Source organism: Ascidia mentula, chromosome 4, assembly GCF_947561715.1.
Source record: "Ascidia mentula chromosome 4, kaAscMent1.1, whole genome shotgun sequence".
NCBI lineage: Eukaryota > Metazoa > Chordata > Ascidiacea > Phlebobranchia > Ascidiidae > Ascidia > Ascidia mentula.
In genome coordinates, this window is record NC_138569.1 from 15,345,387 (window position 1) to 15,368,245 (window position 22,859).

The 22,859-nt window shown below is 38.0% G+C and overlaps 5 protein-coding genes, 1 long non-coding RNA gene and 1 pseudogene across 8 annotated transcripts; 1 reads left to right on the forward strand and 6 right to left on the reverse strand.

The window, feature by feature from the left end:
- The first annotated feature begins 2,199 nt into the window (after nt 1-2,199).
- Nucleotides 2,200-3,719, forward strand: LOC145897717 (uncharacterized). Its single transcript, XR_014402398.1, has 3 exons — nt 2,200-2,299; nt 2,832-2,980; nt 3,448-3,719. It is a non-coding gene; the product is annotated as an uncharacterized LOC145897717 (long non-coding RNA).
- On the reverse strand, nt 2,866-4,205 carry LOC145897716 (uncharacterized). The gene is made up of 6 exons (XM_082986120.1): nt 4,066-4,205; nt 3,942-4,010; nt 3,780-3,868; nt 3,585-3,702; nt 3,413-3,528; nt 2,866-2,968 (listed from the first exon to the last, which is right to left on the reverse strand). The coding sequence occupies exons 1-5, from the start codon at nt 4,096-4,098 to the stop codon at nt 3,418-3,420; spliced, it is 420 nt and encodes a 139-aa protein (XP_082842246.1). The 5' UTR covers nt 4,099-4,205; the 3' UTR covers nt 2,866-2,968; nt 3,413-3,417.
- Nucleotides 4,206-4,482: 277 nt separating this feature from the next.
- LOC145897715 (uncharacterized) lies at nt 4,483-5,442 on the reverse strand. Of its 2 annotated transcripts, none has more exons than XM_082986118.1 (4): nt 5,184-5,442; nt 5,007-5,125; nt 4,792-4,928; nt 4,483-4,718 (listed from the first exon to the last, which is right to left on the reverse strand). In XM_082986118.1, the coding sequence occupies exons 1-4, from the start codon at nt 5,270-5,272 to the stop codon at nt 4,542-4,544; spliced, it is 522 nt and encodes a 173-aa protein (XP_082842244.1). In that variant the 5' UTR covers nt 5,273-5,442; the 3' UTR covers nt 4,483-4,541. The 2 variants fall into 2 exon arrangements, with proteins under 2 accessions (XP_082842244.1, XP_082842245.1); XM_082986119.1 differs by having other exon boundaries at nt 4,798-4,928; nt 5,184-5,440.
- A 453-nt stretch (nt 5,443-5,895) lies between these two features.
- LOC145897714 (leucine-rich repeat protein 1-like) lies at nt 5,896-7,329 on the reverse strand. Its single transcript, XM_082986117.1, has one exon. It carries the CDS (start codon nt 7,299-7,301, stop codon nt 6,039-6,041), a length of 1,263 nt encoding a protein of 420 aa, XP_082842243.1. The 5' UTR covers nt 7,302-7,329; the 3' UTR covers nt 5,896-6,038.
- A 1,794-nt stretch (nt 7,330-9,123) lies between these two features.
- LOC145898151 (protein unc-93 homolog A-like) lies at nt 9,124-11,850 on the reverse strand. The gene is made up of 7 exons (XM_082986585.1): nt 11,538-11,850; nt 10,989-11,209; nt 10,463-10,530; nt 10,045-10,402; nt 9,716-9,877; nt 9,421-9,655; nt 9,124-9,359 (listed from the first exon to the last, which is right to left on the reverse strand). The coding sequence occupies exons 1-7, from the start codon at nt 11,848-11,850 to the stop codon at nt 9,124-9,126; spliced, it is 1,593 nt and encodes a 530-aa protein (XP_082842711.1).
- Nucleotides 11,851-15,722: 3,872 nt separating this feature from the next.
- LOC145898993 (protein unc-93 homolog A-like) lies at nt 15,723-20,341 on the reverse strand. Of its 2 annotated transcripts, XM_082987697.1 has the most exons (8): nt 20,011-20,341; nt 19,641-19,861; nt 17,745-17,812; nt 17,324-17,684; nt 17,108-17,269; nt 16,813-17,047; nt 16,670-16,751; nt 15,723-15,893 (listed from the first exon to the last, which is right to left on the reverse strand). In XM_082987697.1, the coding sequence occupies exons 1-8, from the start codon at nt 20,297-20,299 to the stop codon at nt 15,833-15,835; spliced, it is 1,479 nt and encodes a 492-aa protein (XP_082843823.1). In that variant the 5' UTR covers nt 20,300-20,341; the 3' UTR covers nt 15,723-15,832. The 2 variants fall into 2 exon arrangements, with proteins under 2 accessions (XP_082843823.1, XP_082843824.1); XM_082987698.1 differs by lacking the exons at nt 15,723-15,893; nt 16,670-16,751 and having other exon boundaries at nt 16,860-17,063.
- A 1,000-nt stretch (nt 20,342-21,341) lies between these two features.
- Nucleotides 21,342-22,446, reverse strand: LOC145898152 (UNC93-like protein; annotated as a pseudogene).
- Between the last annotated feature and the right edge of the window lie 413 nt (nt 22,447-22,859).

Here is a 22,859-nt window from a genome sequence, read left to right on the forward strand (position 1 = left end):
TGAGGAAGATGTTTTTCGGTAAGCATACTTTTTTTTATATAATAATGCATTAGCCAATAGCTTCTGAGAAAAATTTTTTGAAAAATTTGGACCAGGTCTACTCTTTTCTACAAAAATGACTTTTCTTGATAAAGAAATAGGTTTTCCCCTTTAGTATTAGTATATAAGAAAACATATGCTGTCATTAATTCAACAAAAACAGTTAAGCAAATATACGTCAGATACACGAAGCTAGCGTTCTGGCAATCATCAAACAGCTTTAGTTGTGTACTCAAGCATTGTACATCATAGATTTTAAGATCATATGCCTTTTGTTTAATCATGCTAGATCTACCATCCTGTTTTGTTTGCCATTTCACATATTTTCTTCTTGGCGGGTGATGTGCAGCCATCCGTGAAAAACGTTTCATCACGATAAAACCATAGTATACTATGATAAAACGTATGGGGGCGCCTCAACAATCACGAGAAATTTATTTTTAAAACAACGCGGGCAACTTTCCTTCAAAAAACCTTAACTGTCTGATCAGCATGAAGGGTCAGAAATGGTTTGACAGAAGTTTCTGACGGAGTTGCACAATAGAATAATGTTGTATGGTTGTAACTCCGCAACCCCAAAGGCTATGATCTGGGAGACAAAAAGCATGCTGATCTGTGCGACCAAAAGTTTTTAGTTGTAAAAAGACCAAAACTTCTGGGACCAAACTAAGATCAGTTTATTTGTCAAAAGAGTCGCAAATTTCCTGGGCAATATCAAAGACGAGGGAAAACAAAGGTATAAAAGAAGAAGCGCAAGCGAGATATCTTGCGAAGGCCAGTAAGATGGGTTGTAAATGTAAAAGAGTTTTAAAAGGCCGGATTTAAACAAACTCTAAAAGGTTTCGAATTATCACAAGCCGAATTCCCTACAAGCAAACAAAAAACATAAATTTTATGAAAAATGCTTAAACAAAACACCTGATGATACAAAACATAATTTACATGTGTATGAAACGGCAAAATCCTGAATAAAGCATGCAATTTCAAAAAAAATGGCCTGGTTTTGCAAAAAAAATTTCGATCAATATGCCAATTCGACAATATAAGCTTTGAAAAACTTAATAAGTTTTTTCGATCACACCAGTTACTGAAGTGAAGTTTCTTTGCAAAAATCTTCTTTCAGCGACAATGTAGCAAAGACCACCAATCAGTAACATAGAAAGAAGCATAGAAATCTTCATATACACACACATGAAACGACTTAACACATATATTAATGCTGACCCGGCGCTTGTGAGAAGACTAAAACAGCTGCAGGCTTCACTATTTTCCTTGAAATACTGCACGTACGTAACTGAAAAGTAAGCTTGATCATTTGTTAACTTGTTCATGGAACTGAAAATGTGAATACGAACCCATTAAAACAGTTTGACGCAGGCCATCAGGAATTCCAAGTGTGAATGCAAGTAGATAGGACACCCATGCTAAGTCTGTGGTAGGATTCCATAACAAACAGAAAACAAGCAACGTAAACTCGAAAGTAAACAATATAATTGTGGCGCAATTATATAATATCAATACATTAGGAGCCGCCAGGAAGATGCTATATTTTGCTGGTGGAAGTTAGGGGTATTTAGCATCCAATCATCATTAAGTAAATCAACACAATACAGAGGTGTTATAACGAGGTTAAACCACTTCACTAGTGATTCTTAAACGGTGAAAAATTTCCCTCAGTAAGGAATAGTAGGGCTGTAGGTGGGTGGTTATTAGTCGGCATCAAAATGTACAAAATTAGTTGCAAGATGTTATATTCCGAATTTACTATGTCGTACACTTATTGTTATTTAAATTCTGAAATTTAAAAATTAGTTGAATATATCAGGATTCTGTTTAAACTGTATAGTATACTCATTGGTATACTATGGTGTTTACTTCACCGACACGCGTGATTGATCATCAACAATGATCCAAAAACCGCAACTTGCTACTGATCCTGACCACCTTCGAATTACACCATCATATTTTATCAGTCCTCGGGATGACTGAGACTGCCAATTACGATCAAAGAAAACGTTCTTTAACCCAGTTGGCATATTTACGTTTTGCTTTAGGCTGGTTAATCGACAATTGCGGACGGGGAATCCCCTGACAGTTTGCGGCGCTCTTGTGCGCAACAGAGGTCGTGGCGCAAACACGCCACCCGGTGCACATTCTGCACATCCATGTTGCGAACCGCAACATGCCGGTGAACATGTTGAACATCACTGGATATACGGATTATTGCTAAGTTCGACCAAGAATTACAGCTCCACACGTGGTAAAGTTACTTTTGCTGTTATTTCGGTGATATTTAGTCAAGTTTTGGGTTTGTTAACGTGTTCAACATGATTACAGCTCCACTTGGTAAAAAACTTTTGCTACAGGAATTCCTGGGTCTAGTGTATTCGGGTTTTGGTTTGTGGTTGAACTGCAGGGGAAAAAATTTTACATTTTGTGACAGATCAATCCAGTTTGACGTTTTTTACGCTGGACCGCTAATTTTTAACTAACAGTTATTTTGTCAACACAAGAAACATGCAAAAACATGATGTTTATCAAGGTTTAAACTGGTAAACTTGGTAAATTCCGTTCAGAGCTTAGAGACACAGAAGTTTAGTGCAAGGATCAGTCTTACTGCAAGATGGAAACTTGACAACAGAAGCAAAAACACTTGCAATTTTTGTGAACATACAGCTGAACATTAACCCCCTCCCCCAGGGTTTAGCAAGCTTAGTTCCTTTTTGGCAATCCCTTTGCACGCACAAAATTAAACTATCCTTACTGATGCCTACTTGTTATTTATTTCACAGGAAATAAGAAAAGAAAATGAACAATCAAAAAGCTGTTAAATACAAACAGGACATGGCCAAAATACGGATGTAGCAAAACTTTCTGGAATTCCCATACATCTTGCATGGTACCACCTCCAGCATCTGTCACATCCAATCTAAAAAAAGTGGTATACACTTATTACAAGTTTCGTAAATTAGCATATTGGGTAGAGAGAATAATTACCCATTTTCCAATTTGTGAACCTTTTCCGCACTGGCTGCATAGATTAGCTAAATTATCTGAATAAAAATTGAAATGAGCATAAAGGTATGGAAACCCCTTTGAATGTGGCTGGACTGACACATTTGGCCAAACATATAGAGCCATAATCTGACCCTAGATTGCATGTACAACGCATGGGTCCCCTAACCTTGAAACCAAAAGGGGACTGGGCTAATGAAGTGTAGTTAGTGACTAATTTCAACGTTAAACCTCATTACATTGTACTTGTGTATATTATTTTACCCTTATGTTTGTACAATATAAAAAAGACACTTAGGATTATCAGGCAGCTGTCAAGTTTTAAGCATTTATTAAAGCGTAATTCAAAAGTGATTACCTGAATTATTTAAAATGTTTTCTGCTCTTTTGCAGTGCCCTTTTAGTACTTGGAAAGTACACTTGAAATGGAATGGTGGAGTCCAACTTTGGAGCATTAAACAAGTATTCAGCAATCTGAAACAGAACAAATGCTTTCTGTTACAACGGATTTTTATGTTATTGAGCTTTACCTTCAAGACAAAAATGCCACAGTTGTGTGCATCTTGTTGTATTGGGTGTTTTATCGGTTGGTATGTGGTGACTTGCAGATGTGCGTCACTTTTATTTTTCCGAAGTAATAAGTAAGATCTTTTTGCAAGCAAATAAAAGGTGTATGAATGCAAAATTGAATGGTGGTAGTCTGATAAAAATATGATTTAACTTACTGAAATTTCGACACTGCTTCACAATTATTTGGTTGGCTTGGATAAAATGGATCAATTAAAGTTATAGTCTGTGTTTTCCAGTGGACAATCTGCAATATGGAGTATATTATCACGTTTGTTCAATGTCTTTGTAGTTAAGACAATTTATTATTTCTAAATTACCAACAGGTTCCAATGATTGCCTCCTTTGTTGTATGCACCTACCATGCCCACAAAATTGGATAAAGTGATCTGTTGAAAAATAAAAAAACGTAGGAATACAATTTGATAAGGTATACAATAAAACCTTGTTCAGGGTGTGGCGATGAAGAATATCCATCTTGCTGTCCAAAATAGAATTGATAACACGTTAACTTAAAGGTGCAACATGTCAACCCGCCACGTGCCAGAAGGCAACCGCTATGTTGCAGATGGCAACGTCTATGTTGCACATGGCAACCGCTGTGTTGCTGATGGCAACCGCTATGTTGCACATGTGCACGAGGTGCAGTTTTTTGCTCGCGAACCTGCCTCCTTGTGCGGGCGTATGCACCACACACAGCATTTAGGCCGCACACATTTTAGGCACACACACATAAAGGCTAACTATATATTTTGTATCACCTCAAACAATTCCTCACAAAAAAAACAACTTAATATATGTTAGTTTTATTATTTTTTAAATTTAGTTAAAAAGAAATGAAAAGAACATTGAAAGGAATTCTGAAACAGTAGCAAAATCATCAGTTTAAGTGGACTGTTGTGTAACATTAAATTCAGAGTTCAATCAGCAAACAGTACACTGTTTATTTCCTTCATATGTGCCTCAACAACCTCTGAAGGTTTTTTTCTCAATTGTGCCACCACAAATTGACCGAAGTGGTCAAGTCGATCTAACTTCCTTTCCTGAAGTGCCACAAGATGACTTGAACTTTGCCCTAAATAATTTTGTCTTTCTGACTGTAAAACAAAAACATTACCGAGTTTAGTTTTTATTCATAATGACATGAATTAAGTATAGGCTTGAGCATACCTGTACCTTCAGTTTGTCTGTCTTTATTCTTTTGCAACTTGGTTCTTCTAATTGAGTTGCAATTTCGGGCATGTCTGCAGCAGCAGCATCAGAAGAAAAGGAATTATCTTCTTTAATACTTCCAATGCTGGAATCCTCTTTAAATATAATAGACCAAAAATATAATTTTCAGACATGCTTGAACATTATATACCATAAACATTACACATACTGACCAGGGTTTTCAAAAAAAGGCTGGGGAGAACTGCTGGCACCGACATCAGCAAAGTTGTCAGCCAGAATAAATTCTGAATTGCTGTCTCTTTTTTGGGGGATTCCACGCAACCAAACATTTCTGAACATGAAAACGATAGCTTTACAAATACTTGAATAATATATATTAATATCACTACCTTTCACTTCCAGGTAAACTTTCATACAAAAAATATGCTTCAATTGTGTAATGCAGATTAACCAAAGTTTCACAGCAAACGTCATTCATTGCAGCAATACACTTGTCACAAACTTTACTTTTTGGATATGCGGCTACAATAATTTAATGCCTGCGGGGCACATGGAAACATGCTTGTGAGTTGTGAAATAACGCTAGCCCAAGCAAAAAAGGCCATGCTTATTTGGACATCGTAGCAGTTTCCCGCTGCTGTCCCATCCACATGGGAGCTATTTCTCACGCCCAAAACTAAGTCATCTGTCAAAATCGTCACATCAAACGAAACTGTGCACGAAAAAGTCATTTTATATTAAATTTTTCACCATTGGGCCATTCGCGGTGATGTGCGGCCGAGGGCGCAAGACCAAGTCGTTGCAGCCGTACATCGTCGCATAGACCGCGCTGCCGTAGCACAGTGCATCAACCGTCGTTAATTCGGCCGCAAGCCGCGACGTATAGACCATACGGCACCCGTAAGGGTATTGCCGCACCCATCTGTCCCCAGTGCGACCCAACTACAGAAGGCGATGTTCCCGTAGATCACCTCAAACACGGTGCCCATGCCATTTTATTTTGCACATTATTGTTCATACTCGTTCATATTCCTTGTATGCAAAATAAATTTAAATTGAATTATTGGTCCACATGTTATTTTACCTTCTGTATTGATTGTTCATTACATAGTAGTCATCAGCGCAAAAAAATATTGGACTTTTAGGGTATCATGCATCTGTTAAGCGCTAATACAGTACTGGGCACATAGAAGAAAGTTTACACAGTGAAAAATACTGTAATACTAAAAAAAGGATATAGAAAGTCATTGGAAAAGACCACGTGCAAGATATTTTGCAACACATTTCTCAGAGCAAAGTATGGATTCAATTGAGACGTTTGTTTGCCCAGAAATGTCCAAACCAATCATACTTTCACAAATCTGCTTTAAATCGTATGTAAGCATGCACATAGCAAAGGATTCAAAGCAATACTTTGCACACGGACATTGCTTGGCGGACTTAAGGTATTTAATTATGACATGAGAAAACACTTCCTTGTTGTCAAATGGTATGTTGCATCTTCTTACAGTTCGGGCACTGCATTCTTTGAGAGATAAAATTTTTTTAATCGTGAAAACATCACGAGATGTTCTTTCTACAGAGTCAAGCACAAAGCTGTTCATAAATAAATCTAGTTTTTCTAATCGCAAGTTAATAAAGGTATAAGGTAAAAAGCAAAGTTGATTGTGTGATGCCCAAAAGCGCTTTAAATTACGTAGTTTGCCAATTTGTGTGGGCAGCTTTATTAGTTTGTTGTGGCTAAGTTGAAGTTGCCAAAGCTCTCCTAACAAACAGAAGCTGTCTGGAAGATATGTCAGTTCATTGTAGTCCATGGACAATGTTTTTAATGTTTTACAAAGTGGAGATGTTGCAGAACAAAGCTGTTTCGGGAACTCAGTGATCAAGTTGTCTGACAACGTCAACTCGGCCAAGGTCATTTCACCAATATGGATTGGAATGGATTTAATTTTATTAGAGCTTAAATCCAGTAAAGTCAAATGTCTAAGACCAAATATTCTTGAATCAATTTTAACAAGCTGACAACCATTAACCCTGAGTTTTTCAAGTTTCGTTGGAAATGAAGTTGTCATTGGATAATCACTTTTGCTTTGAATGTTTAACTTGGTTTTCGGAGCTTCAATGTGTTTTGTTTTGGCAGGTGCCATAGACGAAAGTACACTTTGGCCAGACAGTGTTTGGCCCTTGTGTGCCATTGCAAGAGCACTCAATATTCTTCTAAGCTCATTGGGATCGGCCTTTTTAATGCACAAATCTACTGAAGGTTCACATAGTCTGATGGTTGCCTTGCCTTCAGAAAGAAACTTTCCAAATATTTGTTGAATGTTTGCCTTCACTTTGTATTTTACTCCTTGCTTGTCTTTTACAGTGCAGTACATAAGAAACACGACGTCCCCAGGTTTACGGGCTAGAAACAATGTGGCTTGGGCAGCTTTTCCACAACCTCCTCGCATTCCTTGTGAAGCAACATTTCGGTTTACAACCTCCACTTGGCATTTCACTCTCATTTTAATGTCAATTGTTCTGATTTAAAAAGATCTACTGCCAAAAAATACCAAAGTAAATTTTACTATTTTTGTTGATTTTGTGGTAGATAATAATATTATCTACTGGTCATGCATTCAGTTCATACAGAAGTGTTAAACACAATAAAACCAAATAGTAGCATTTGTTTGGTTTTATTCCATATTATTTATTATACAGTTTTGTACATTTATTTAATCTTTGATGTGTCAGTGGTAAAACAAGTCTTACTATTCAGGAAATTTTACTTTGGTAACATATATATAGTCATGGACTGGATGAGTATATAATATATTCATGAACAAGATTGTAAAGTTTGTAATTTGTGAGGATCTGAGGAAGATGTTTTCCGGTAAGCATACTTTTTTTTTTTATATAATAATGCATTAGCCAATAGTTTCTGTGAAAAATTTTTTGAAAAATTTGGATTAGGCCTACTCTTTTCTACAAAAATGACTTTTCTTGATAAAGAAATCGGTTTTCCCCTTTTCTTTAGTATTAGTAGCCTATATAAGAAAATATATGCCGTCATTAAAAGTTATTCAACAAAAGCAGTTAAACAAATATACATCAGATACACGAAGCTAGCGTTCTGGCAATCATCAAACAGCTTTAGTTGTGTACTCAAGCATTGTACATCATAGATTTTAAGATCATATGCCTTTTGTTCAATCATGCTAGATCTACCATCCTGTTTTGTTTGCCATTTCACATATTTTCTTCTTGGCGGGTGATGTGCAGCCATCCGTGAAAAACGTTTCATCATGATAAAACGTATGGGGGCGCCTAAACAATCACGAGAATTTGATTTGTTAAAACAACGCAGGCAACTTTCCTTCAAAAAACCTTAACTGTCTGTACTGCTATTTTTGTTGCTTATTTAGTGAGGTTAGTGCTGCTTTCTTCTGAAAGAGCAACCTTCTGTAAGCCTTGCCCTTCCTCCGGTTGGTTGGCACAGAACAGTAGAACATCCAACACACAAAACAACAGTTTGTGCGTGACTAAAGACGGTTGTGATCTTATAGCAACCTGGACACTTTACATCCATGAAGTAGGAGTTTGGTGATTGAACCAATCTCTTTTTCTTGTGTTTCCTTCGTTCCTCCTCAGGGGAGGGGTGCAACAAAACTTTTGCCAACGGCATGGCTTCACTCGTCAACAGCAAACTTGGAACACTTTAGAAACTAAGTGCCAGAAGAGCAATTCTGATTAACTTAACTGTCTGATCAGCATGAAGGGTCAGAAATGGTTTGACAGAAGTTTCTGACGGAGTTGCACAATAGAATAGTGTTTTATGGTTGTAACTCCGCAACCCCAAAGGCTATGATCTGGGAGACAAAAAGCATGCTGATCTGTGCGACCAAAAGTTTGATTTGTAAAATAACCAAAACTTCTGGGACCAAACTAAGATCAGTTTATTTGTAAAAAGAGTCGCAAATTTCCTGGGCAATATCAAAGACGATGGAAAACAAAGGTATAAAAGAAGAAGCGCAAGCGAGATATCTTGCGAAGGCCAGTAAGACGGGTTGTAAATGTAAAAGAATTGACAGCGGTTTTAAAAGACCGGGTTTAAACAAACGCTGAAAGGTTTCGAATTATCACAAGCCGAATTCCCTACAAGCAAACAAAAAACATAAATTTTATGAAAAATGCTTAAACAAAACACGTGATGATACAAAACATAATTACATGTGTATGAAACGGCAAAATCCTGAATAAAGCATGCAATTTCAAAAAGAATGGCCTGGTTTTGCAAAAAAAAATTTCGATCAATATGCCAATTCGACAATATAAGCTTTGAAAAACTTAATAAGTTTTTTCGATCACACCAGTTACTGAAGTGAAGTTTCTTTGTGAAAATCTTATTTCAGCGACAATGTAGCAAAGACCACCAATCAGTAACATAGAAAGAAGCAAATAAATCTTCATATACACACACATGAAACGACTTAACACATACATTAATGCTGACCCGGCGCTTGTGAGAAGACTAAAACAGCTGCAGGCTTCACTATTTTCCTTGAAATACTGCACGTACGTAACTGAAAAGTAAGCTTGATCATTTGTTAACTTGTTCATGGAACTGAAAATGTGAATACGAACCTGTTAAAACAGTTTGACGCAGGCCATCAGGAATTCCAAGTGTGAATGCAAGTAGATAGGACACCCATGCTAGGTCTGTGGTAGGATTCCATAACAAACAGAAAACAAGCAACGTAAACTCGAAAGTAAACATGATAAGCACAAAAGTATTTTTTCCTAGCCTTGGCCCGAATCGATTAAAGCAAAAGTTCGACACGATTTCCGTTAGACCGAAGACAGACATTACCAGTCCAACCTAAAAATTACAACAACTGTAATCGATTAAAAGTCATAATTCCCTAATCAGAATAATTACCTGTACAACGCTTGATATACAGGACACATATGATCTCGTAAAATCACCAAATATAACGGCAAGGACCATTCCGTGATACAGGTTAATCGGGAGAATCAAAAGTTGTTGGAAATCCGTTAGGTGTCGTAGCGTTGACAACGCACCAAACAAACAGTTTCCGAACTAGAAAAACATTGGGGTGGGTGGTTGGCAGCATTGACCAAGCGCCCGACCGGTATACCAAGCAAAATGCCTGATCGGGATTCGTGCCCAGGATGTCCTGGGTTCAAATCCCGGTGTGGTCAAAAAAATCATTTATAATCGACGCTGTATTTAATAGCCAAACCTACTTGATTCGATGCCAAGTTCCCAATGGTTGCACCGTCCTGGTTTGAACTGAGACTTTCTTGCTTATTTGCGATCAACTTAACTTCGTTTTCATTAATATCGTCCACGTCAGAATCACTCCAGTTGTAGTTACTAGGGTCTTGCAACAGACACGCATGAATAACCATCGCAATAACTTGCAGTGATGCGTAACCAAGAAACAGGAAAATTCTTGCCTCCCAACTTTGTATCTGATATTTGTTTAAATCGCTTGAAGTTGCATTGTTGATTTCCTTAAAACTACATTGTGATGAACCGCAAGATGACTGGGAGTTTTGTTGCAACGTCGAGGTGTTCAATGTTGCTTGAGTAGAATTGCCACTAAGACAAAAGCGTGTATTTTAGGATGTTGAAAACAGATGTTGGTAATTTTGTTCTTACCTCCACAAAACCTCTTCATTAGACTGAAATATTTTCAAAATACCATAAGACGCCAGATTTCCAAATACCTACAAATGCCAAAATAACATATTTAGGTTATAAGTAGGCATCTCACCGTATTTTGTGGAAGTGGATGCGCATATATGTGCAACAAAAACATAATATTGGAGATGTGCAGGTAGGGTGTACACGCACTGTTTCGACCTGTAAGGTCTCATCAGTGCAGCTGTCGACAGTGGCACATGTGCTAGCTATTACACTAGCGGGCACAGTAATATCCACTTTGTGGTACCTTTCGGTCAATGTGGATGCGCATAGTTTTTCAAAATATGTCTGCAATATTTCAACTTTTATAAATGCGTCTATGTAAAAATGGGGGGGAGGTAAAAATGCATTCCTCAGTCCCCTTATTGGATCGATATATTTCATCTTGCATCCTTTTGTTAACAGGCACAAATCGACGCGTATAGAAAACCGTATGTAGGTCAAAATCGTATCGATTCGCTGAAATGCAAACCAAGCTTACCAAATAAACGGATTCAATTGAAAAGAAAACGCCGGTGAGCTGACATGTGTAATCCTCTTCGCTTTTCACACAGGTTTCAGATCCTTCCTCACTTGATGCTTCGTTGCGTGCGACAAAAGCGTATTGTTTACCGAAGTGACCAATGAACAAGGGGAAACTGGACCACGTGACAGCTTGGGCGATTCCAAGTAATATCGAAGCGGGGACAAGGATGTAATAGCCTGTTATGAAAACAAAACGCAAGTGTGACATTCCAAAGAGAACGAGAAATTAAGTGTCAGATTTTTTCTTCAAAGCAACGTTTTTTTATTCTTATGTGTTGCTTATCTCTAAACAGACCTTTGGATGAAGAAAGGCTTACTGGTCTGTGCAGATATGCAACGTTAGTATTTTATGTTTTTACCGGTTCGCATTCTACCGCCACACATTTGTAACCATGTAATTTACATGTTACAGAACAATGAAATTGCACACGACAAAAAATAGTATAACAGTAAATCGAATGGACCGGATATAAATGGCCTAATGTTAAACACCGTATAGCCTTACCAGGGTAAATGTTTGCAAATGTGTAAACCAGGAAGAAAATATCTCCAATCATAATGCACTTTTTTGGACCAATTGCCTTTAACATTGGCGATGTAAAACAAAGGTTCCATACAACTGTTGCAGAGTAAGCTACAGCCAAAGTAGTGGTTCCAAGTTCGGCCACAATGTTAATAGACGACTGCAGACTAAGTACACCGGCAAATGCAGAAAACATCAACGCAGCAGTTATACCAAGGCAATACGCTTGTCGTCGAACAAATGTCTTCTTTGCTGTCGCTGAAGTTTCCATGTGGCTGTGATGTTCGGCAGCCATTATTAATTGCTGAGAACTACTTGAGCTACAGCAAAATCTACTGACACATAAGGCAAGCAGTCTTTTTGCAATTCTGGAACAACTTTCTTTTGTTTACGCTCAATGACATGTAAAAATAAGTTGGAACTTGGTTCTCAGGTGGACTGTGTTATTTTTTACTTGCGTTCCGGTGATCGCACCCGGTTCTGACTGCCCTGTAGCTCATTAATACCTAACAGCAATGCATACAGTATACGTCTACTGATAGCCGCGTTTAATGGCGACTGGTGCGGTGGCGTACTGACTCTTAAAAAAGAATTAGGGCACACACATTTTTTGCGCTTAAGTGGTTTTCTGTTTGGTTATGCGTTTTCTTGAAGAATGCGTCTTTGTTACAAAAAGCTCAGCTGGCAATAATAATTATAAATATCGACGTTTCGGTTGCTATGCAACAGCCTTCATCAGGATGCACTCTTGCAAATGTACAAAGCAGCTGTTTCACACACATTTGCATATTACATCCTGATAAAGGCGGCTGCATAACATGTCACTGTTTGTACGGAAAAATGATGAATAACTACAAATGCGTTGCAGGATTTCCGGTCTTTGTGCGACCGTATGGTGAGAAATAGGACCGGTCAAAGTTAAAAAACTTTGAAATCGGTTCTTTGAATTAAGAGGTTTAGGTGGGGTTGGTGATCCAAAACATGTCCGAAACGTGGCCTAACTTTCAGATAAATTACTTACTCTCCAGACCTTTTTTAATGCCATTGCCTATATTGGGCAAACGCAGCTGCGTATGGTATGAAAGATAGGTGTCCATAGCTTTTATGGATTCGTTACGTTGATTCTGTGGTTTACTTGATTCTGTGGTTTACTAACAGAAATTCCCACTTCAGTAGTCTCATAGTCGGCAAGGAAAGATGTTTCGACTAAACGCCGCTTTGTGGTGTTAGATACTCGCTTAATCGCGATTTTCGCCGCTAGTCTTGTGACCTGTTTTGGTACACCGCGCCTGTTTTTATCAATACATTGCTGTTGTACCAGACGAAACTGAAGATTATACAGCGGGCGACACGTAACCTTGCGGATAAGATAACTAATATTTTATGAGCATTGATAAAACACAGGCTACACCTGTTGAAATCAAGAAACGCTCGCGTACTACCGGTTGGGAATCACTGATTTAGAGGACAAAAAATTACAAAATAATCCTAAATAATGTCATCACATTTTTAAATAGCAAATAAAGGATATTTAATACTCTGAAGTTTAGATACAATTTTTTGCGAAAACTCTTAGCAATTTCGCCCCGAATTGAGTGTTCAAGTCAAACCTGTGATAATTTGAACAAAGCATCGGCCACTTAAATGGTTAAACTCCTTTTGAATAAAATTCAAATGGGAACGGTAAGTTTTTCAATAATGCGTGTTTTCTTTTAAAAAGAGTTATATAGACGTTATCCGTACATAAAGATGGATGCAAATTATATAAACAATACCTTGGATAGCAACATAGCACATGAGTTTACGACTGATTTGCTGCGGTTTGTCTGATAAAACAGGGAGTGTTTTGTAAGTTTTGTGTTATAGCACCTAACGAGATTTTTAGAGTGAGGTTAATTCGCCTTATGAAGTCGCCATTGCAGAAATACGCTCATTTAACTTACAAAGATAGCTACTTAACTAAACAACCTTGTAACGACAGACTTCTGCGGGTAACAAAACAGCAGGGGAAAGCAACTGCGACTTCGTGTAAACCATCCACCCGTCATTAACAGTTCAAAACGTATCGACTTTGTGACAAAAACATCATTTGATTCGTCTGTTTTATTGTCTAATCAATAAAGTCGTTTGATTATGTTTTTCTTACAATTAAAGTAATACAGCTAGTCACTTTCGGTTACCACTAGGTGGTGTTACAATAAGATAGTTTGTGGCCTCCTAGACCAGAAAGGGGCCTCACCGGTAGCAACCCCCCTTAGGGAGGGGCCTCCCCAACAAATTTTGGGACATCAACGTATCTCGGTAGCCTTTTGTGGTTTTGTTGATGTGCCATGTTAACTTAAAGCATATTAGGGGTTTCATTTTTCAGCAACATATGTTTAAATCCAATTTTGTGATAGGCAGTGCGGTATGCAGAAGTTAAATGTTGAAAATCAAGAGTTACAAAACTTTTTTCACACAGGACCAAATGTATGTGCGAATAGTGACCATCAGGCGCTGTAATTCTAAATTGAAGAGTAAATAACATGTTCTCAACAAAATAAAATGCTTAACATGTGGTAACGTACACAAAATATAAAAAACATACCGTAGTCTGTTTGTTGTCGTTGTTTTCTAGACATCTTGAAATAACTTTTTATTGTTGCGTATTTACTACACAGGAAATGATAATGTGCACAAGGGAAAATATATTTTCCTAATGGATGCCAGGATGATACCGTACCAAAACTAATGCTTTTGTGTGCGTATTACTGCGGAAAAACCAGTAATCGTCAGGGCAGCAACTGGTCCTTATTTTCCATGCTAGAAGGCAAAATAAAACCAAGATTTAGCTAGTAGCTCTGTCAACTTGGTTTTGTTTTGGAGGTCCAAAGTGACGGACTGTAGTTTAGTGACCGCTGTATTAAACGGACGAAAACGTTGTATAACATCAAATCAAAAAAAAGGTCATCACAATTTATGGTCCTTACTTTTTTGACTACATCAGAAATCTCAGAATATCCCAATCCTGGAATCCTGATCAGGTTTTTTTAGTGACCACAAAGGGGTTTGAACACCTAAGCACGAATCCCAATCATGTTTTCATCTTGGTATATGCGTCGGGCGCTTGGCCAATGCTGCCAAACACCCGCGCAGTATTGTTAAAAACAATCTCTTTCTATCACCCGTTGGCTGAATAAAGTGGAAGCAAGCATTCGCTTGAGGGTGATGTTGAGCCCGCACGATCTTTTTTTCGTATGTATTTGCAAACTAGACAAATTGTAATGAAGATAAGAATACAAATACAAGCTTTAAATTTTCAACCATCTTGGTAGCACGAAAGCCTGATGGTTTGTTTACACTCATATTTTAAACACTTAAGTAGGCACAGCAATCTCTGAAGTCAATTACTTCTTGAAAATCTTTTCAGCGACAATATAGCAAAGGTCACCAATTAGTAACACAGCAAGCACTGCAATCTTCATATACACACACATGAAACGACTTAACACATACATTAATGCTGACCCGGCGCTTGTAAGAAGACTTAAACAGCTGTAGGCTTCACTCTTTCCCTTAAAATACTGCACGTACGTAACTGAAATGCAAACTTGATCACTTGTTAACTTGTTCATGGAACTGAAAATATGAAAACCAACCCATTAAAATAGTTTGTCGCAGTCCATCAGGAATTCCAAATGTGAATGCAAGTAGATAGGACACCCATGCTAGGTCTGTGGTAGGATTCCATAACAAACAGAAAACAAGCAACGTAAACTCGAAAGTAAACATGATAAGCACAAAAGTATTTTTTCCAAGTTTTGGCCCGAATCGATTAAAGCAAAAGTTCGTCATGATCTCCGCTAGACCGAAGACTGACATTGCCAGTCCTACCTAAAATTTACAACAACTGTAATGGATAAAAACTCATCATTTCCTCAATAGAATAATTACCATGTACAACGCTTGATATACAGGACACATATGATCTTGTAAAATCACCGAATATAAAGGCAAGGATCATTCCGTGATACAGGTTAATCGGGAGAAGTTGTTGCATATTCGTTAGGTGTCGTAGCGTTGACAACGCACCAAACAAACAGTTTCCGAACTAGAGAAACATTTATTATCTGCGCATAACTTAATAGCCAAGGTCACAACCTACTTGAATCGATGTCGAGTTCCAAATGGTTACGCCGTCCTGGTTTAAACTGAGACTCTCTTGCTTGATTGCGATCAGGTTGACTTCCTCGTTTGCGTTAATTTCTTCGGTGCCAGAATCGCTCCAGTTGTAGTTACTATAAGGTCTTGGAAGAGACACGCATGAATACCCATCGCAATAACTTGAAAAAACAGGATCTAAAGAAAATAAAGAAAGTGCCTAAAATTTAATAACGCATACAAAATAAAAACCATACCTTGGTCAAATTATTTTTGATTTTTTTCGAATATTTTTACCATCATTAAAATATTACGTGTGTTATTGCTATATTTTTACTAAACAGAAACTGATGATGTTCGCAAGGGAAAATATATTATTTTTCCTAATGGATGCCAGGATGATACCGTTCCAAAACTAATGATTTGTGTGTGTAATATTGCGAAAAGACCAATAACCGTCATGGCAGAATCTGAATTTTCCATGCTTATAGAAGGTTAAACAGTATATAGTGTTGGCAACGTTATTCCGTTTTGGGGAACCCATCACACCGGGGTTTGAACCCACAATATCCTGGTCACAGATCTTGATCAGAGTGTCTTCTTGGTATTTCGTTCGGGTGCTTGACCAGTGCTGCCAACCACCCGCACAGTATATTGTTAAAAACAATCTCTATACCTATCACCCGTTGGCTGAATAAAGTGGAAGCAAGCATTCGCTAGAGAGCGATGTTGAGTACGCGCGATCTTTTTTATCATATGTATTTACAAATGATACAATGTGCAAAAAAATCTGATGGTTTTCAAAAATTCGACAATCATATATTAAACACTTAAGTAGTCACCGCAATCTTTCAAGTCAATTTCTTCTTGAAAATCTTATTTCAGCGACAATGTAGCAAACACCCCCAATTACTACCATAGCAAGAAGCATAGAAATCTTCATATACACACACATGAAACGACTTAACACATACATTAATGCTGATCCGGCGCTTGTAAGAAGACTTAAACAGCTGTAGGCTTCACTCTTTCCCTTAAAATACTGCACGTACGTAACTGAAAAGTAAGCTTGATCACTTGGTAACTTGTTCTTGGAACTGAAAATGTGAATACGTACCTGTTAAAACAGTATGTCGCAGGCCATCAGGAATTCCAAATGTGAATGCAAGTAGATAGGACACCCATGCTACGTCTGTGGTAGGATTCCATAACAAACAGAAAACAAGCAACGTAAACTCGAAAGTAAACATGATAACCACAAAAGTATTTTTTCCCAGTCTTGGCCCGAATCGATTAAAGCAAAAGTTCGACATGATCTCTGCTAGACCGAAGACTGACATTACCAGTCCTACCTAAAATTTGCAATGACTGTAATGAATTAAAACTCATCATTATCAAAACAAAATAATTACCTGTACAACGCTTGACATACAGGACACATATGATCTTGTAAAATCACCAAATATAAAGGCAAGAATCATTCCATGACAAAGGTTTATCGGGAGAAGCAAAAGTTGTTGCATATCCGTTAGGTGTCGTAGCGTTGACAACGCACCAAACAAACAGTTTCCGAACTAGAGAAACATTTATTATGTGCGCATAACTTAATAGCCAAGGTCACAACCTACTTGATTCGATGTCGAGTTCCCAATGGTTGCACCGTCCTGGTTTGAACTGGGAGTTTCTTGCTTGATTGCGATCAGGTTGACTTCCTCGTTTACGTTAATTTCTTCGGTGCCAGAATCGCTCCAGTTGTAGTTACTAGGGTCTTGCAACAGACACGCATGAGTAACCATCGCAATAACTTGCAGTGATGCGTAACTAAGAAACAGGAAAATTCTTGCCTCCCAACTTTGTATCTGATATTTGTTCAAATCGCTTGAAGTTGCATTGTTGATTTCCTTAAAACTACATTGTGATGAACCGCAAGACGACTCGGAGTCTTGTTGCAACGTCGAGGTATTCAATGTTGCTTGAGTAGAATTGCCACTACGACAAAAGCGTGTATTTTAGGATGTTGAAAATGGATGTTGGTAATTTTGTTCTCACCTCCAGGAAACCTCTTCATGTGACTGAAATATTTTCAAAATGCCATAGGACGCCAGATTTCCAAATACCTACAAATGCCAATGACATTTATTGTGGTTGTAAGTATCCATATTTGTGAAAACAAATGGCAAAAAACTTTTAAACGCACGAATTAACATACAAAAAATGGTACTACCTGCGATCACGTGATACGCACAACGTTTTTTTTATCTACACACGCAACGCATGCTTGCGGCCGCGGTGCTACACCACGCAAGTAGGTCACCAGACATTGCATGTCAGAGTGACTTGCTCGGCCAGTTTTTAGCATTTGTTTTTCAGCTTTTTATTTTGTTTTCCGTTTCATTTTAGAACTGAAGATGCTTATTTAGCGAAACATGTATTCTTGAAAATAAATGCGTTGACATCAGGCTATTTGATATTGTAATTTTGTAAGTATCCATGTCATAAAGTATGGTGCGTGTTTAACAACAAATGTGGTATTAGTGGCTGTATACCCACTATCAAATAATCTGTTTAATAACGATGCTGTTTACAATCATACACATAGACACCAGCTAAAAAGTAAGGGGGTGCAGAGGTGAGCCGTATTCGCTTTAAAACTACCTGGGTATGTCTCAACCTTTTTTACTTAGCGCACATGTGCGGAAACCTAAAAAATTAACGTGCCGAGTAAATAAAATCGAAAATTTGTTGTAGAGTTGATGATTACAAACAAAAACGCCAAAGCTAATACGCTGCTATACATTATGTGCAAACGTTTCGAACACGACTGCGTCTATCTTCAGTGCAACCAAGAGAACGCAGAGGCAGGCATGCAACTGAACGGCAAAACATAACGACACGCAAGAGCCACATCACGTGACACCAGCTACAGCAGGAAATTTCGGCAATGACGTCACCATTTCAGATGTGTCAAGCTGCAGTGAGGACATATACGGTTTGAAGCTTTTATCTATGTTATGTAATGGTTTGTGGTGTTGGATGCAAAGTGTTTCTCGTATAAGCACAGCATAAATGACAGCTCCCAACCGCGTAACAGAGGCTTGTCTACGATAATTAAACGATGTAACAATTTGTGGTTGTTGAACTCGAGCATTCGTGAGCGTATGGACTGAAGCACGACTTTCAGCAGTTCGTCAAACTTACGTAGGGTAACCTCGGCAACTTTCAAAGGAAATAGACATGTTTTTGCCCTCGTTAGCAACGGTGTCACACAAAAGTACTTTGGTTAGTGAGCTGCAAACAGGGCCACGGTTTCAACCTAATATGTCTCATCCGTGCGGCTATGCAGTGACTTACAATGATCTTTTTGGCTAAATAGCCGACAAAATCACGTTTGTTGGGATTTTTGGCAAAATAAACGGAAACATTCACTGAGAACCGCATCTCGTTTGCCATACTTTCCAAATAAGTAGCATTGTTACCAAACACATCAAGTTGTTACAGTGCGGTTACCTCAGTGTAAAACCCCTTGTCGTTGTTAAAATGGTTGCGAAAAGGAAAGTAACGCATTTGCGCAATATGTCATTCATATGATGACCCGCGCAGATTAGGGCGTTTATGATTCGTTAAGCTAGACCACAAACAACCAAAAATTAATCTGAATATGAAAAATGGTTCAAAACATTCGGACCTGCTTGAAAAACTCATGAATACACCCATGACGTTATTTTATGTAGCCTCATATAAATTTTCGGCACCCCATCAAGAAGTGACCAAACCTGGCGCGTTTGATCATACATGTACAATTCAATGGGAAAATGTATTGTTCAGTCCACTCACTATATTATTTATTCTTTTCAGTAACATTTTTAACGACACAATATTGATACGACCAGGACAGGTATCTAAGTCAAATCCATATGGATTCGCTGAAATGTAAACCAAGCTTACCAAATGAACAGATTCAATGGAAAAGATAATGGCGGTGAGCTGACATGTGTAATCCTCTTCGCTTTTCACACAGGTTTCAGATCCTTCCTCACTTGGTGCTTCGTTGCGTGCGACAAAAGCGTATTGTTTACCGAAGTGACCAATGAACAAGGGGAAACTGGACCACGTGACAGCTTGGGCGATTCCAAGTAATATCGAAGCGGGAACAAGGGTTTGATAACCTGTTATAAAGGTAAAACAGCACAGTTTGTTATTCGGAATTGTAGAAAGAATCACAACGCATTTCAAAGAAACAAATACGTCGTTGTCAAAACGTTGATTTAAATGATCTACCTAACGTTAAACATCGCAAAACCTTCTGAAATCTTACCAGGGTAAATGTTTGCAAATGTGTAAACCAGGAAGAAAATATCTCCAATCACAATGCACTTTTTTGGACCAATTGCATTTAACATGGGCGATGTGAAAAATAGGTTCCATACAAGTGTTGCAGAGAAAGCTACAGCCAAAGTGGTGGTTCCAAGTTCGGCCACAATGTTAATAGACGACTGTAGACTAAGTACACCGGCAAAGCCAGAAAACATCAACGCAGCAGTTATACCAAGGCAATATGCTTGTCGTCGAACAAATGTCTTCTTTGCTGTCGCAGATATTTCCATGTCTTTGTGCACTTTGGCAGCCTTTAAACTGAAAACAATATAAACCAGTTTTCTTCTAACATTCGTGTGCGAAGATTATGCGCGACTATGCGTGACTGTGACAGAAACCGCGAAAAAACGTCCACGTAATATATTTGAGCCTGACTCGCATGAGTGATTTTCTTTTACTTTATGGTCCGACAACCTTAGTTTATTGGAGGAGATCTCATAACTAGGTGCCTATGTACACTGTTGAAAAGATTCCCACGGTTGGTTAAAATTCAATGTCCGTATTTAAGTTACTAAAATGCAAAGGTTGACATACTGCTAACAGTTAGTGACCGCACCTTTTTTAAAGGTTACCCATTGCATGTGATGCAATTTATTTTACCCATTGTAATGCACCAGTATCATATATTGCATAATACCAACCTGACGACAAAATCATTTGCTGATAACTTAATAATCTGTTCCTCTGGCATATATAAAAACGTAACTTTATTCAAACATTATAATTTTATGATATTTGTTGGTTTTCTCAAGTAACTCTTCACCAAACTACTTTGTCCACCCCTTTTATAGTATCAGGTTCCAAGATAGAGGGCTGCCGGTGCGGGCAAGTTTAGGGGGTTAACCAATGTTAGAAAGAGCCAAGACAACCATTGTTTGCTTTCAAATTGAGGTACTTTTTTGTCTTGAGTACCTAAACGCAGAAGCTAAAACAACCTAAATTAGATCACAAAAATTATCGTCCTTTTTTGACCACACAGGGAATCGAACCTTGGATACTACTGGCCAGGAATCCCGATCAGGTATTTCTTTGTGACCAAACCGGGGTTTTGACTAATGCTGCCAATCACACGCACAGCATTGTTGAAAAACAATATCTTTCTATCACCCGTCGGCTGAATAAAGTGGAAGCAAGCATTCGCTTGAGGGCGATGTTGAGTCAAAACGATCTTTTGAATTGTATGTATTTGCAAACGATACAAATCGTAATAAAAACAAGAATATAAATACAAGAATTATTAACTTTAAATTTTCAAATATCTTGGTAGCACGAAAGCCTGATGGTTTGTTTACACTCATATTTTAAACACTTAAGTGGGCACAGCAATCTCTGAAGTCAATTTTTTCTTAAAAATCTTTTCAGCGACAATGTAGCAAAGACCACCAATTAGTAACATGGAAATAAGCACAGAAATCTTCATATACACACACGTGAAACGACTTAACACATACATTAAAACTGACCCGGCGCTTGCTAGAAGACTATAACAGCTGCAGGCTTCACTATTTTCCTTGAAATACTGCACGTACGTAACTGAAAAAATTTTTTTTATTAATTTGTTCATGGCATTGAAGATGTAAATACGAACCTGTTAAAACAGTTTGTCGTAGGCCATCAGAAATTCCAAGTGTGAATGCAAGTAGATAGGACACCCATGCTAGGTCTGTGGTAGGATTCCATAACAAACAGAAAACAAGCAACGTTAACTCCAAAGTAAACATGATAAGCACAAAAGAATTTTTGCCAAGTCTTGGCCCGAATCGATTAAAGCAAAGGTTCGTCAGGATTTCCGTTAGACCGAAGACTGACATTACCAGTCCTACCTAAAATTTACAATGACTGCAATGAATTAAAACTCATCATTTCCTCAATAGAATAATTACCTGTACAACGCTTGATATACAGGACACATATGATCTCGAAAGTCACCAAATATAAAGGCAAGGATCATTCCGTGACACATGTTAATTGGGAGAAGCAAAAGTTGTTGCAAATCCGTTAGGTGTCGTAGCGTTGACAACGCACCAAACAAACAGTTTCCGAACTAGAGAAACATTTATTATCTGCGCATAACTTAATAGCCAAGGTCACAACCTACTTGATTCGATGTCGAGTTCCCAATGGTTGCACCGTCCTGGTTTGAACTGGGACTTTCTTGCTTGATTGCGATCAGGTTGACTTCCTCGTTTACGTTAATTTCTTCGGTGCCTGAATCGCTCCAGTTGTGGTTACTAGGGTCTTGCAAGAGAGTCTTGTTGCAATGTCGAGGTATTCAATGTTGCTTGAGTAGAATTGGCACTAAGACAAAAGCGTGTATTTTAGAATGTTAAAGACAGATGTTGGTAATTTTGTTCTCACCTCCAGGAAACCTCTTCATGTGACTGAAATATTTTCATAATACCATAGGACGCCAGATTTCCAAATACCTACAAATGCCAATAACATTTATTGTGGTTGTAAGTATCCATGTCATAAAGTATGGTTAGTGTTTAACAACAAATGTGGTATCAGTGGCTTTATACCAACATCAAATAATCTGTTTCAACCTAATATGTCTCATCCGTGCAGCTGTGACTTAAAATGATCTTTTTGGCTAAATAGCCGACAAAATCACTTTTGTTGGGATTTTTGGCAAAATAAACGGAAACATTCACTGAAAACCGCATCTCGTTTGCCATAGTTTCCAAATAAGTAGTATTGTTACCAAACACATCAAGTTGTTACAGTGCGGTTACCTCAGTGTAAAACCACTTGTCGTTGCTAAACTGGTTGCAAAAAGGAATGTAACGC

Coding starts and splice junctions, on each gene's coding strand:
- LOC145898151 (XM_082986585.1), bottom strand. CDS start 11,850: ATGGCTGCCGAACATCACAGCCACATGGAAACTTCAGCGACAGCAAAG. Junction 10,403..10,462: donor AATGAAGAGGTTTTGTGGAG/GTAAGAACAAAA, acceptor CTTTTGTCTTAG/TGGCAATTCTACTCAAGCAA. Junction 9,360..9,420: donor GCGTCAAACTGTTTTAACAG/GTTCGTATTCAC, acceptor CTTACTTTTCAG/TTACGTACGTGCAGTATTTC.
- LOC145898993 (XM_082987697.1), bottom strand. CDS start 20,299: ATGGAAATATCTGCGACAGCAAAGAAGACATTTGTTCGACGACAAGCA. Junction 17,685..17,744: donor CATGAAGAGGTTTCCTGGAG/GTGAGAACAAAA, acceptor CTTTTGTCGTAG/TGGCAATTCTACTCAAGCAA. Junction 17,270..17,323: donor GGAACTCGACATCGAATCAA/GTAGGTTGTGAC, acceptor ATGTTTCTCTAG/TTCGGAAACTGTTTGTTTGG.
- LOC145897715 (XM_082986118.1), bottom strand. CDS start 5,272: ATGAATGACGTTTGCTGTGAAACTTTGGTTAATCTGCATTACACAATT. Junction 5,126..5,183: donor AGTTTACCTGGAAGTGAAAG/GTAGTGATATTA, acceptor TTTCATGTTCAG/AAATGTTTGGTTGCGTGGAA. Junction 4,929..5,006: donor GCCTTTTTTTGAAAACCCTG/GTCAGTATGTGT, acceptor TTATATTTAAAG/AGGATTCCAGCATTGGAAGT.
- LOC145897714 (XM_082986117.1), bottom strand. CDS start 7,301: ATGAGAGTGAAATGCCAAGTGGAGGTTGTAAACCGAAATGTTGCTTCA.
- LOC145897716 (XM_082986120.1), bottom strand. CDS start 4,098: ATGGATATTCTTCATCGCCACACCCTGAACAAG. Junction 4,011..4,065: donor ATCGCCACACCCTGAACAAG/GTTTTATTGTAT, acceptor ATTTTTCAACAG/ATCACTTTATCCAATTTTGT. Junction 3,529..3,584: donor GTGGCATTTTTGTCTTGAAG/GTAAAGCTCAAT, acceptor GTTCTGTTTCAG/ATTGCTGAATACTTGTTTAA.